This window comes from Mustelus asterias, chromosome 1 (assembly GCF_964213995.1).
Source record: "Mustelus asterias chromosome 1, sMusAst1.hap1.1, whole genome shotgun sequence".
Lineage (NCBI taxonomy): Eukaryota > Metazoa > Chordata > Chondrichthyes > Carcharhiniformes > Triakidae > Mustelus > Mustelus asterias.
The window spans coordinates 175,761,672-175,776,705 of record NC_135801.1 but is presented as its reverse complement, the minus strand read 5'-3'; the positions used below and the strand labels follow the sequence as shown (position 1 = coordinate 175,776,705).

The following is a 15,034-nucleotide window of genomic DNA, read 5'->3' as shown; positions in this document are numbered from 1 at the left end:
GTGCCACTTGATGCTATGATTCTGAGAACATGACTTTTTCAGGCTGTTGTTTTGACTGGTCTGTGAGACAACTCTCCAAGTTTTGGCACAAGCCCCAGATATTAGTAGGGAGGACTTTGTTGGGTCAACAAGGCTGTGTTTGCCAATGTCATTTCCAGTGCCTAGATTGATGGAGAGTGGCCCATTCAATTTCATTCCTTTTAAATTTTTTTAGTGGTTTGATACAACAGAAAATGGCGTTCATATTAGAGGGGAGTTAAAAGTTAACTACATTGCTGAGGATCAGGAGTCACGTGTAGGCCAGACCAGGTAAGAACTGCAGGTTTCCATTCCTATAGGATATTAGTGAAAACATTTGGTTTTTAATGACAATTCATTAATTCCAGGTGTTTTTCATTGAATTCAAATTTCACCATCTGCTGTGGTGGAATTCATACCTGGGTCTGGGTCTCTGGATTACAGTGACAATACTACTGCGCCAGCACCTTCCTATTACATCTTTTATAATTGGACCATTCAAATAATAGCAAAGTAATGATGGATTAAATTAGTCTCCATGGGCCTTGCTACGTAGATTTTCCCTGATGAGATTGTAGAGACATTACGGGTCCGATTTTACCATCGCGTTGCGCCCGTTTCAGGCGCGAAAAACTTGGTAAAGTCAGGCATGTGGCGAGTAGTGCGATCCGCGCCCATTCCCCCTTTACCAAGGCCCGAAAATGGCCATGATCAGGACCATGCCCGAAACGGGCGCGATGGCCATTTAAATACATTTGCATGCAGTTAAATTGACTTAATGGGCTGCATGCCCAACCTTACCGGCACTTCCCCCTTTACGACCATCCAGAGTCGGCGCAAAACAGACATGCTGCACAAAAGTCCGATTCAGGCGCTCCAGTTAGTGAGGAGGTAGGTGCCTAGCATTCGATGGCTCTCTGCTGGAGATCGATTGGGGGGGGGGGGTCTGCTGCCACTCAGCCTGAGATCAGAAGGGGGAAGGGGGAGGGGCCCAAGATTGGTCTGGATGGCAGAGGGGATGGGGGGGATAAGGGGGTCAGTAATGTTGGGGTTGGATGGGGCAATGTCTGTGGGGGCCAGGGGGAGGCATTATCCAGCCCAGGAGTGATGCGGCAGGGGAGCCGCATTCTACCATTTTTTTTTCTGCGCATGCGCAGTTATAGGTGCTGATAGGAGCTGCCAGATTTCGGGCGCATTAAGCCCCACCCACAAGCTTGTGCCGCATGATTCGGAATCGCTGAAATGTTTGCAGGCAGAATGCATATGGAGGTGCCTGACAGCAGGTCTAAAAGTCAGTTTCAAGTCCGCCCAGCACTTAGAATCAAAATGGTAAAATAGGGCCCATTACATGTCGTGTTGACGGATGGTACCTAGGACACTTAAAGATACTTAAAGACACCTAGTTACTTAAAGATCATGCTTTTACCCAGAGGGTAACTGTAATATTGTTCTGTTTTGATATTACTGTTTGGGTATTAGCACGCATCAAGTCTTACTTACACTGAATAAAATATAACCACCGTCACCAATAAGAGTTATAACTTCAAAACTTAAGTGAATGGGTTAAAAGGTTTCTGACTCTGAATTCCAATAGTAATCTAAGTCCACTAATCCAGCCATTATCCCATATTCTTCAGTACCTTTGGTTAATGAAAAAAATCTATGATTTAAAATTAACAATTGATCTAGCATCGGTCTATCATCTGCAAAAGTGAGTTCCACAATTCTACCATTGTGTGCGTGTACAAGTGTGCCCTAATTTCACTCCTAAAGGTCTGACTCTGGTTCCTTAGTCCTAGGCTTCAGTGAAAATAGTGCCTCTCTACCGTACCAATTCCCTACAGTGGTGTCATCAGCAAACTTGAAAATTGAGTTGGAGGGGAATTTGGCCACACAGTCATAGGTGTATAAGGAGTAGATTAAGGGGCTGAGGACACAGCCTTGTGAGGGACCGGTGTTGAGGTGTTCTTGCCGATCCTTACTGATTGCGGTGCATGCACCTGCATTCTTGAGTTATGTTCCCTTAGTTATATTTAAATTAGTGTGAATGATGTTCAGTAACTGATAAAATATGATCCAAATTTAAAATGCTTTTTTTCATCTCATATTTGGGAACTTAATCCGTAATGACAATGTGACAAGCACACAACTAGCATGAATAAAAAGGTGACTTGCAACTACGAGAAACCTAGAGTGGGAGAAAACTAATTAAATGTCAACATTGTTCACAAATGTGGTCAAGATGTCAGTTAAGTATTTCAGAACTCCTTTCCAATGTGCAGACTTTAACATTAAATTAAATCAGACAGTAAAGCAGAGGATATAATCAAAAACAGTTACAAAATTTCACTGTCCACGCGATAACAAACTAACCCATTCTTCGACAGAACACATCCTGCAATGGTAGCGTACACCTTAAACAGTGACAAAATACACAAATGCTTGGTATACAACTGTTTAATAAGATTTTTCAGTTTTATATTTCAGATTGTAGTTATGTATTGGACATGGTACCATACAACTAACTAAATTATCTACATGAAGCAAAATTATACAAGTCTATCCTTCATGCATTGTTGCCTTCCCCCATGCCAATACTTCGCTAGCCCACTTTCGATGCAAATGCTGTTTAAATTTACAGTAAATTTAAATAATCAGCCCCTGGGGGGGGCTTAATATATGCACACTCAATATCTGAGCCTGTGTCAAATTGTGTCAGGAAAGAAATTACATGAAAATATATCAAAGCTACCTCAATCAAACCAACATAGAAAGGTATGCAAACATTACCAGTAGTTATTATCTACTCATACATTCAATTTTTCTATTTTTTTTAAAGAATGAAGATCACACTGAACTTTAAAAAAATCAAATTTAACCCATGAAATGACAATGATACTATGAGGAATCATATGAAATGCGTTGTTCATGGGTGATTACATATATTTTAAGTTTAAAAAATGCACTGCTAGTATTGTCTCAATATAAAATAACTGCATGAAATGGTGAGTGCTGGTGTTCTCACTTGATCAGATACCAAGACCAAGCTGAGTTCCAAAGCCCTATTGCCACCAATTTATATCCAGTAGATTTCCTCTTTAGTTCATCCCAAATACACATCGGCATGTACACACCATTCTACAACTTAGCATCAGTCCACCCGAACAATGAATTGCTGCAGCACTGCTCAAAATTCTTTAAACCACTCCCGAGGTCAGAACAATCTTCAAAAGAAGATCTGTTTCGCATCTGCTGGTGCCTGCTCCATTGGACAATATGGGCATTTTAACCTGGGAATCGAAGAAAAACATGAATTGGTCAGTAGAAAATTCGCAGTAAAAAGAATCACAGGAAGAAAGATAATCTATGATAACCTCACCAAACGTATGGGAGAGGGGGATTCTCCCATCCCGCTGCGCTGCTTTTTTAGTGCAGCGGGCCGGGAGACTCTTAACAGCTGTCGATTCGCGAGATTTGTGCTGGGTGTCCTGGCCTCCACACGCCTCCCAGCGCCAGATTTCCGGCGCATAGCTGCCTAACACATGCAGCAGGTCATTTGAATATAATTTAAATCTTATTAGCAGGCTCTGGACTGAAATCTCCGGGCCCGCGAGCCTCTCCCCCCCCATGCCAGGAGCGGTTCACTCCAGCGGGGTTTACTATAGTTCCCCACTTAAGGGGAACTGGCAGCCCGACCCCGCTGGAGTGAAGGGGGAGGCAATCGAGGCGCCGCCCCCCCCAGAGGGTTGGATGCTGGGGGTTGCCCCCTGGACATTGCCATCTTGGTAGTTCCAGGGGTATCTTGGCACTGCCCGAGGGGGCCAGGCCAAATGGGAGGGGCGATTGGTGCGGGTGGCGGGGTACTGATGCGATTGGTGGCGGAGGGAGGCCCACGATCAGGACTGCCCATTAGGCATCAAGATGGGAGATTGAGGTGGGCTAGAGAGAGGTGGGGAGAGGTTCGGGACTGGCAATTTTGGGCCCCACACCTCAGGAAGGACATACTGGCACTGGAGCGGGTCCAGCGGAGATTCACACGGATGATCCCAGGAATGGTAGGCCTGACATACGATGAACGTCTGAGGATCGTGGGATTATATTCATTGGAGTTTAGGAGGTTGAGGGGAGATCTGATAGAAACTTACAAGATAATGAACGGCTTAGATAGGATGGACGTAGGGAAGTTGTTTCCATTAACAGGGGAGACTAGGACGCGGGGGCACAGCCTTAGAATAAAAGGGAGTCACTTTAGAACAGAGATGAGGAGAAATTTCTTCAGCCAGAGTGGTGGGTCTGTGGAATTCATTGCCACAGAGGGCTGTGGAGGCCGAGACGTTGAGCGTCTTCAAGACAGAAATTGATAAATTCTTGATTTCTCGAGGAATTAAGGGCTGTGGGGAGAGAGCGGGTAAATGGAGTTGAAATCAACCATGATTGAATGGTAGAGTGGACTCGATGGGCTGAATGGCCTTACTTCCGCTCCTATGTCTTATGGTCTTATGGCCCGGACATGTTCGGGGGGGGCCAGCGATCAGGCAATGGGTGGGGGGGCGTCGGTAGGGCAGCGGTGTGGGATCGCGGGGCTGGTCAGCGATCGAGCTGGCCAGCAACTGAAAGCACAGTAAGAAGTCTCACAGCACCAGGTTAAAGTCCAACAGGTTTATTTGGTAGCACAAGCCACTAGCTTTCGGAGCGCTGGCCCTTCATCAGGTGAGTGGGAGTTCTGTTCACAAACAGGGCATATAAAGACACAAACTCAATTTACAAAATAATGGTTGGAATGCGAGTCTTTACAGGTAATCAAGTCTTAAAGGTACAAACTATGTGAGCAGAGAGAAGGTTAAGCACAGGTTAAAGAGATGTGTATTGTCTCCAGCCAGGACAGTTAGTGAGATTTTGCAAGCCCAGGCAAGTCGTGGGGGTTACAGATAGTGTGACATGAACCCAAGATCCCAGTTGAGGCTGTCCTCATGTGTGCGGAACTTGGCTATCAGTCTCTGCTCAGTGACTCTGCGTTGTCGTGTGTTGTGAAGGCCGCCTTGGAGAACGCTTACCCGAAGATCAGAGGTCGAATGCCCGTGACTGCTGAAGTGTTCCCCAACAGGAAGAGAACACTCTTGCCTGGTGATTGTCGAGCGGTGTTCATTCATCTGTTGTCATAGCGTCTGCATGGTCTCCCCAATGTACCATGCCTTGGGACATCCTTTCCTGCTGCGCATCAGGTAGACAACGTTGGCCGAGTTGCAAGTGTATGTACCGTGTACCTGGTGGCTGGTGTTCTCACATGAGATGATGGCATCCGTGTTGATGATCCGGCACGTCTTGCAGAGGTTGCTGTGGCAGGGTTGTGTGGTGTCGTGGTCATTGTTCTCCTGAAGGCTGGGTAGTTTGCTACGGACAATGGTCTGTTTGAGGTTGTGCGGTTGTTTGAAGGCTGAAAGGCCAGCAGGCAGGGGCCACTGCACATGGACCAATTTCGGCACTGACAGATTGGTGCATGCACAGTGGTCCGCTCAGCACTACGCTGCCAGCCTCTCCTGTGGGAATAGGCCCCACCCCCTGAATTCTGGAGTGATTTATGCTGAGGCAATCTGCAGTGCACAGAGTGGAAGATTCACTTTGGAACTCCCACTGAAAAAACCAGCGCGATTTATTCCAGTTTTTACGCGAATTCGACACTAAGAATTTTTTTGCGAGAGTCCCACCTACGGTTAACTCAAGACTGCACAAACACATTTTTGTGTTCCTTACATTCTGATTGTTAACTTTGGGCTAATCATTGGTAAATCATTGAAATTAAGCCATAGCTGATCCACACTCAGATTTCCACCCGATTCTTGGGTTCAAATCCATTTTAGACAGAGAGGTAGCAGTAGAGGTGCTCACGTCTCTCGATTCAGTCAGCATTCCCCACAATGCTGATTTTTTTCGGAAATCAGCACAGATGCTTTTTGCAAGTGCGTTCAGAGTTCACTTTTACCTTTGGGCATTGTACTGAAAAATTTGAGTTAAGAAGAATGTGAGGTGATCTTATTGAAGCATACAAGATTCTGAAGGGGACTGACAGGCTGGACACGGAGAGGTAGTTTCCCCTGGCTGGAGAATCTAGAACACGGGGGGTGCAGTCTCAGGATAAGAGGCAAGCATTCTGGACTGAGACAAGGAGAAATTTCTTCACTCAAAGGACTGGGAGTCTTTGGAATCCTCTACCTCCAGAGAGTTGTGGATGCTTCATCATTGAATATATTTAAGATTGAGGTAGACAGATCTTTGGTCTCTCAGGGAATCAAGGGATGTTGGGAGCGTGTGGTAAAATGAAGCTGAAGGTCAGCCATGATCATACTGAGTGGCTGAGCATGCTTGACGGGCCATAATGATCTATTCCTGCTTCTATTTTGCATTCTCTGGAAAGCTGTAGTACCGAGGCAATATTTGAAGATTGAAATCAACATAATTTGTGGATAACACCATCAAGTATTGTGGATCACTTTGCTAGGAGTTTTCTATAGGCCGCCCAATAGTGACAGGGAGGTGGAGGAGCAGATAGGGAAACAGATCCTGGAGAGTTGCAATAATAGCAGAGTTGTTGTGATGGGAGACTTTAATTTCCCAAACATAGATTGGAATATCCCTAGGGTAAGGGGATTGGATGGGGAGGAGTTTGTTAGGTGTGTTCAGGAGGGTTTCCTAACACAGCATGTGGACAAGCCTACAAGAAGAGAGGTTGTACTTGATCTGATACTGACCAATGAGCCTGGACAGGTGTCCGATCTCTCAGTGGGAGAGCATCTTGGGGATAGCGATCATAACTCTATCTCCTTTATGCTTGCATTGGAAAAAAAGAGGATCAGGCAAGCTAGGAAAGCGTTTATATGGAGTAAGGGGAAATATGAAGACATAAGGCAGCAAATTAGAGGAGTAAATTGGAAGGCGGTATTCTCGGGGAAATCTACTGAAGAGAGGTGGCAGTTTTTCAAGGAATGTCTGTCTAGGGTTCAACAGGACAAGGTTCCGAGCAGACAGGGAGGAGTTGGTAGGTTAAAGGAACCGTGGTACACGAATGCTGTGCGGGACCTAGTCGAGAAGAAAAGAAAAGCGTACAAAAGGTTCAGAGAGCTTGGCGAAGATAGGGATCTAGATGAGTATACGGCTTGTAGGAAGGGACTAAAGAAGGAAATTAGGAGAGCCAGAAGGGGTCACGAGAAGGCCTTGGCAAGTAGAATTAAGGAAAACCCTAAGGCGTTCTATAAATATGTGAAGAGTAAAAGGATGAGACGTGAAGGAATAGGGCCTATAAAAGGTGAAGGCGGGAAAATCTGTACCGAACCAGTAGAAATGGCAGAGGTGCTTAATGAGTATTTTGCCTCGGTTTTCACAGAGGAGAAGGACATGGGTGGATGTACTGTGGGCTTGCGGTGGACTGAAAAGATTGAGTATGTGGACTTTAACAAAGAGGTTGTGCTGGAATCTTTGAATGGCATCAAGATAGATAAGTCGCCGGGTCCGGATGGGATGTACCCCAGGTTACTGTGGGAGGCGAGGGAAGAGATTGCAGAGCCTCTGGCGATGATCTTTGCGTCGTCGATGGAGACGGGGGAGGTGCCGGAGGATTGCGGATGTGGTCCCTATTTTCAAGAAGGGGAATAGGGATAGCCCAGGAAATTACTGACCGGTGAGTCTAACCTCAGTGGTTGGTAAGCTGATGGAGAAGATCCTGAGGGACAAGATTTATGAGCATTTAGAGAGGTTTAGTACGCTCAAGAATACTCAGCATGGCTTTGTCAAAGGCAGATCGTGCCTTACGAGCCTGGTGGAGTTCTTCGAACATGTGACCAAACACATTGACGAAGGCAAAGCGGTAGATGTGGTTTATATGGATTTTAGCAAGGCGTTCGATAAGGTCCCCTATGCAAGGCTTCTAGAAAAAGTGAGAGGGCATGGGATCCGAGGGGCTGCTGCCCTGTGGATCCAGAACTGGCTTGCCCAAAGGAGGCAGACAGTGTGTATAGATGGGTCTTTTTCTAATTGGAGGTCGGTCACCAGTGGTGTTCCCCAGGGATCTGTTCTGGGACCCTTGCTGTTTGTCATTTTCATAAATGACCTGGATGAGGAAGTGGAGGGATGGGTTGGTAAGTTTGCCAATGACACAAAGGTTGGTGGGGTTGTGGATAGTCTGGAGGGATGTCAGAAGTTACAGAAGGACATAGATAGGATGCAAGACTGGGCGGAGAAGTGGCAGATGGACTTCAACCCAGATAAATGCGTAGTGGTCCATTTTGGCAGGTCAAATGGGATGAAGGAGTACAATATAAAGGGAAAGACTCTTAGTACGGTAGAGGTTCAGAAGGACCTTGGGGTCCGAGTCCATAGGACTCTAAAATCAGCCCCGCAGGTGGAGGAGGTGGTTAAGAAGGCGTATGGTGTGCTGGCCTTTATCAATCGAGGGATCGAGGGCGGCACGGTAGCACAGTGGTTAGCACTGCTGCTTCACAGCTCCAGGGACCTGGGTTCGATTCCTGGCTTGGGTCACTGTCTGTGTGGAGTTTGCACATTCTCCTCGTGTCTGCGTGGGTTTCCTCCGGGTGCTCCGGTTTCCTCCCACCGTCCAAAGATGTGCAGGTTAGGTTGATTGGCTATGCTAAAATTGCCCCTTCGAGTCCTGAGATGTCTAGGTTAGAGGGATTAGTGGGTGGGATATGGGGATAGGGCCTGGGTGGGATTGTGGTTGGTGCAGACTCGATGGGCCGAAGGGCCTCTTTCTGCACTGTAGGGTATCTATCTATCTATCTACCCTCGTCAGACCCCACTTGGAGTACTGTGCTCAGTTCTGGTCGCCTCATTACAGGAAGGATGTGGAAAAGATTGAAAGGGTGCAGAGGAGATTTACAAGGATGTTGCCTGGATTGAGTGGCATGCCTTATGAGGATAGGCTGAGGGAGCTCGGTCTTTTCTCCTTGGAGAGACGTAGGATGAGAGGAGACCTCATAGAGGTATATAAGATGTTGAGAGGCATAGATCGGGTGGACTCTCAGAGGCTTTTTGCCAGGGTGGAAATGGCTGCTACGAGAGGACACAGGTTTAAGGTGCTGGGGGGTAGGTACAGGGGAAATGTTAGGGGGAAGTTTTTCACACAGAGGGTGGTGGGCGAGTGGAATCGGCTGCCGTCAGTGGTGGTGGAGGCAAACTCAATAGGATCTTTTAAGAGACTTCTGGATGGGTACATGGGACTTAATAGGATGGAGGGTTATAGGTAGGCCTAAAAGGTAGGGATATGTTCGGCACAACTTGTGGGGCCGAAGTGCCTGTTTTGTGCTGTAGTTTTCTATGTTTCTATAACAGCAGATAAGTAGAGTAGTGATACAGATCAACCATGATCTAATTAAATGTCAGAACAGGTATAAGCAGCTGAATGAGGAACTCGTTTCCTACTGAAGAAATTATGAAAACATTCAGCAAAGGTTATCTTTAATTATTTTGTCTGGGTGTTCAATAACTGTAAACATTAAACAGAAACATCCAAGCAAATTTGAGAGACAACACCTACTTGCTTCCATTGATCATTTTGTTCAGAGCGTCTCGTGAGATTATGTGGCCACAGACAAGTTTCATTGGTGGATTGGATTCCGTAGTCTGTTGTCGAAGAATTGGGCAGGCAAATATTGAATGGTACCAACATTTTTTACCAAGATCTACTTCAATCTAGAAAACAATGAACAAAAGAAGAAGATTCACTATTATGGCATTCTTCGCAAGGGAGCAAAGTTTCAGAAACGTTAAGAACCAAGCAAGCCGGTGGAGTGGAGTGGGTTTGATTGGGGAGCAAAAGCACAGCCAAAGAGAATTTTAATAAGACTTCAGAGCAAAAACAAAGATGGCCAGGCAGAAGAATTTTTGGAACTGGATCAGTGTCTGAGGGGAGGGTGCGTGCAGTGATGCACAGCCAAAGAGGATCAGAGACCATGGGGCGATTTGACACAAGGGTGAGAATCTTGCAGTCTGTTGCATACAGGAAATCAGTGGAGGCAGATAAAGAATAGGCAATCTGAAGACCAATATAATATCAACATGTAAATATAGTTTGGTGTATACAAGACAAGCTTTTTAAAAAAAGAGATATTTATAAATTGCACCATACTAACAAGAGGCAAGAGTATCTTTTTCCCTCAATTTCCAAGTTAGTGAGCCCTAGGAAAGCTCCCTGACTTCAGGCAAAAGTACAATATAGACAGCTGCCGAGCCCTTTTCTATTTTATGCCTAATAATAATCTCAAATCTCAATTTTAGGTTTTGCATATCTTGCACTGTGTGTGTAAGGGTGCAATTATGCTATGTATAACATACCTGTCTTATATATACAGATACAGTTTATTGAGATTCTGAAGCTATCTCCAGTTACAAGATGTACACAATGTTAGCTTGCAATGGGAAACATCCAATTGTATCTTGAAAATGCTCCCAACAGGAACATCACGACAAGAATGCTCAACAAGTATTTCAATGCTACCAAGCTTCAAAACACCAGTATTACCCGTGCATCTGCAGCTGGCTGTCAGGATTGAAATCACCAGTTTTTTTTCTATTCATGGGATCGCTGGCTGGACCACCACTTGTTGCCCATGAGCTGATTGGCTTGCTAGTCCATTTCAGAGGGCATTTAACAGTCAACCACATTGCTGTGGATCAGGAGTCACATGTAGGATATTAGTGAACCAGGTGGGTTTTTACGATAATCAACAATGGATTTCATGGTCATCATTAGACATTCAATTCCAGATTTTTACTGAATTCAAATTTCACCATCTGCAGTGTGGGACTCGAACCTAGGTCCACAGTGTATTACCCCGAGTCTCTGGATTACTTGTCTAATGACAAATTGCGCTAGTGAGTTTTCATTTCTGCTTGAACTGCTGAACTTGCATTGCTGCACTTCTCTGTCACTTGATGTGAAATTGTTTAACACAATAACAGTGGGAAAACTGAAGTTATCATCTCCATTTTTCACAGCAGCCATCTTCATAGACCCTGTTTAAGATTGTCAACTTAATATCAAACAAGGGAATAGGTGGCTATGTTTTTCCAATAATGAACCGTATTTTGTCCCAAACCTACTTCCTGGCACAGCCAATAAAGCGAGGTGGCTTTCGAAAGGTTTTGGATCAGATCTTAGTGACACTAAGCTGCATCTTTCTGTTGCTTTTATATCCTTCCTGTAATGAGTCACCCAAAATTGCAGTGCTCTGTGGCCTTGTAAAAGTTATACGCTACCTCTTAGCCTTTTTTTAAAACTTTGAACTCTTCGATATTGTGGGAATGTCTATATAGACCAATAATGCAAAAAATAACATTTCTGAACTGTATGGATGGGTCAGTGCTCAGTTAAAATAAAATTGCAGCTTGCACTAACCAGAACTCTGATCACCATTTCTATAGGGCAGCACGGTGGCATAGTGGTTTGCACTGCTTGGGTCACTGTCTGTGCAGAGTCTGCACATTCTCCCTGTTTGTGTGAGAGTTTTGTCCAGGTGCTCTGGTTTCCTCCCACAGTCCAAAAGACGTGCTGGTTAGGTGGATTGGCCATGCTAAATTCTCCCTCAGTGTACCCAAACAGGCGCCGGAGCGTGGCAACTAGGGGATTTTCACAGTAACTTCATTGCAGTGTTAATGTAAGCCTACTTGTGACACTAATTAATAAACTTTTAATTTTGTCACCAGCAACAATGCGTCTTGGATGGGAAGAACCATCTCTTAAGGAACACCATCATGTTTAAAAATATGCTCAGTTGGGAGTCATGACAACGCCTGACGATGGCTTCTGAGGACTAAATCTCAGAAAATGTTTAGGCCTGTGGCCTTAGAAATCCAGTCTGTGGTGCGTCCTATGTCTTTAGATTCTTTTACCACCGGAACAGGCTTTAAAATGAAAACTCAAAGCAATGTACAAAACGTTCCTTCAATACTAGTTTATATTGAATGCTACCAGAATGCCAACACTTTTTTTGTTTAAGGTGTTCATGGACTGAAATAGGGGTGCAAAGCAATAGGGGTACAAAGAAACGCAAATGATTTTCCTGCCTCCCCCCCCCTCCCGCAACTCACTTTAATGCATCTCCATCATATTTTTAAGCATCTTGAAGAGTAATCAAATGCAAGCATATGCTGAAGGTCCGAACTCTGCCACGAGTCTGTGTTTATCATGGCTTTCAGTATAATCTCAATATAAACATTAAGATGCACTTACTGGCAACTCATCCTTCTGATTCCACACTCCAGTGCACTGTCTCTGTTCGATGACTGCCTTAATATTAATGAGGGCTGGCAATGCAATACACCCTGCTGAAAAACTGAAAAATAATTCTTAATAGACACACATATATTATATATATATATTAATTTAATATGAAACATTTCAAACATGGTACAGTGGAGCCCCGATTTAACACGCCCCGATTTAGCGCGAATTCGCATATAACGCGATAGTGTCATTGGACCCTTTTTTCCCCCCCGCTAATAATTGGCAAATTTAGCTCGACCCCGATTTTATGGACCCCAACCATCGTGTTATAACAGGGCTCCACTGTATATAGCTTACTGTGAACTAGTTCTTTAATAGATAGTTCTTGTGATCAAAAGATGCGTGGAATTAGAAAGCATAGCATGACATATGTTTCACTTGCGCAGCATAAAATCCAATCTGAAAAGTGTTTGGAGAGATGATTCAGCAATCTCGAAGGGTTTATGGTGAAAAGATGTTGAAATAATACAAAACCCATGAGGAAATGAAACTACCATGCAGAGGTTAACAGCGAACGATGTATGGCAAATTAAGCTCTAGTGATCATATGATTGAGACGTTATTTTTCGAGTTAAGAAAAATAAAAGAAAATCATAAATGTCCTCTCCTTCCAAACAAAACAGAGAACAGAAATCCAAATTCTCAAATTAGTTAAGTGTGTGAAAATTTAGTCTTGAAGTCACCAAGCCTTCGTTTGCACCTCCTGATACAGGACCAAGAAGATTAGGAACGGACGAGTTAAGAAGTGTTGCATATGAATTTGAAGTGGCACAACACTGCCATCAAGTGAATAAAAGTAGTTCACCAGCACGGCTAGCACAGCTGCCTCACAGCACCAGGGACCCGGGTTCAATTCCAGCCTTGGGTAACTGCGTAGAGTTTGCACATTCTCCCAGTGTCTGCACAGGTTTCCTTTGGGTGCTCCTCCAGCTTCTACCCACAGTCCAAAGTTGTGCGGGTTGGGTGGATTGGCCACGCTAAATTGTTCCTTAGTGTCCAAGCTGTGTAGGTTGGGTGAATTAGCCAGGGTAAATGTGTGGGATTACCGGGATAAGTGGGTGGAGGAGGCCTGGATAAGATACTCTGTCCAAGAGTCGGTACAGACTCATGACTCTTCTGCGCTGTAGGGATTCTATGATTCTGTGAGTATGCAACACTGCATCAGGATCAATCTCTGAAATGATGATGCAGAATTACATAGAATATACAGCATAGAGGCAACCCACTTGATTCCCTTATTCTGTGCTAGTCTTTTTAGTCCATGAATCTGTATTGTGGATAAAGCACACTTTGAAATTTCAAAACCTTTACTAACTGTGGGGCACTGCACAAAATGTACCGAAAGCACAAATTAGCGTTATTTGGGGCCTAAGAACGTGCTAATTTATTCATTGAGCTTTAACATGACCTTCATTAAAAGTATACAAGATAGGTGCACTCAAATGATTGGAACACTGGTATTTTAGCTTTGGAACCTGGGATCAAATCTGGTCTAGACAGGACTTAAGAGTCTCTGTCTACTGGATGTAAAAGACAAAATGAGTTTGGGTAATGTCGGTTTAGTTCCTGTATGACGCCTCAGAAAATATGACAAGAGTAATCAGATCTAGCAATATTTACTCATACCTGACACTCAGTGGTGATTCAACTGACAGACCAAGGAGAGAACAGGCATCCCTGGTGAAGATATCACATATATCAGCCCACTGGTTAGAATCTAACAGATGCATATATGGCGAGTTTGCTATTCCCTGTCTCAAGTAAACAAGGCTTCCCATTAGCACCTGGATGTCTGCAAAGAAACAAAAGTCAGAGTATATATCTGAACTAAAGTAAGTGCACATCAATCTTCAAAACCAAAATTACTTTTGCAATCTTAAAATGGACCAGCTTTATGATAAATATGTGTTCACATTGTTCCTGTTTACCTCCCCATTCAACATTTATAGCAGTCTACTTTTTACATGAAAATTAAATACAAAGAAAAATACTCATGTAATAAATTGTACATTTCTATATGTAGGTACAGATTTACAACCCTTTTATTATTTTCTGCACTTCTCACAGCTGTAAAATGGTCACTTTCTTCTCCTCTCAACCACTGAGGGCCAATGCACTGTGATTTTCAAGGCCTTGAATTAGCAATTAATATATCCCAACACAAAATACATAATTTTAATCTACAATGTCAGGTGTCTTTTCTTTGTTGATTCGGTTCCTTCAGTGGGTAGGGCGAAGCATACTGATCAGGTAGGTCTCAAGTTTGTGCTATATTAATTGACCTCAACAAGTGCAATGATAAAGGGAACTGCGATTTTCCTTAATGCTTTAGGATAGGGAAGATAAAATTAGCAACAGTGCCTGCCGGTTAGGAGATCCCAAAGAATCACAGAATCCCCAGTGCAGAAGGAGGCCATTCGGCCCATCGAGTCTGCACTAACTCCCCGACAGCCCTATCTCAAAACCTCACATATTGATCCCAGTAATCTCCCTAACCTACACATCTTTGGACACTAAGGGGCAATTTAGCACGGTCAATCCACCTAACCTGCACATCTTTGGACCGTGGGAGGAAACTGGAGCACCTACACAGACAGGGGGAGAATGTGCAAACTCCACACAGGCAGTCACCCAAGGCCAGAATTGAACCTGAGTCCATGGCGCTGTGAGGCGGCAGTGCTAGCTAACCACTGTGCCATCCTGGAACTGCATTGTTTGGAGAGA

The 15,034-nt window shown here is 44.4% G+C and overlaps 1 protein-coding gene across 1 annotated transcript in view; it reads right to left on the bottom strand.

Annotated features, from left to right (window-relative positions):
• Positions 1 to 2,459: 2,459 nt before the first annotated feature.
• Positions 2,460 to 15,034, bottom strand: part of LOC144500443 (E3 ubiquitin-protein ligase RMND5A) — a 45,500-nt gene continuing 32,925 nt past the window's right edge. Inside the window, exons 7-10 of the mRNA XM_078223371.1 lie at positions 13,937 to 14,102; positions 12,257 to 12,359; positions 9,563 to 9,717; positions 2,460 to 3,308 (exon numbers count right to left, since the gene is read on the bottom strand). Coding sequence (XP_078079497.1) covers positions 3,245 to 3,308; positions 9,563 to 9,717; positions 12,257 to 12,359; positions 13,937 to 14,102 — 488 coding nt within the window. The 3' untranslated portion in view covers positions 2,460 to 3,244. The remainder of the gene's footprint in view (positions 3,309 to 9,562; positions 9,718 to 12,256; positions 12,360 to 13,936; positions 14,103 to 15,034) is intronic.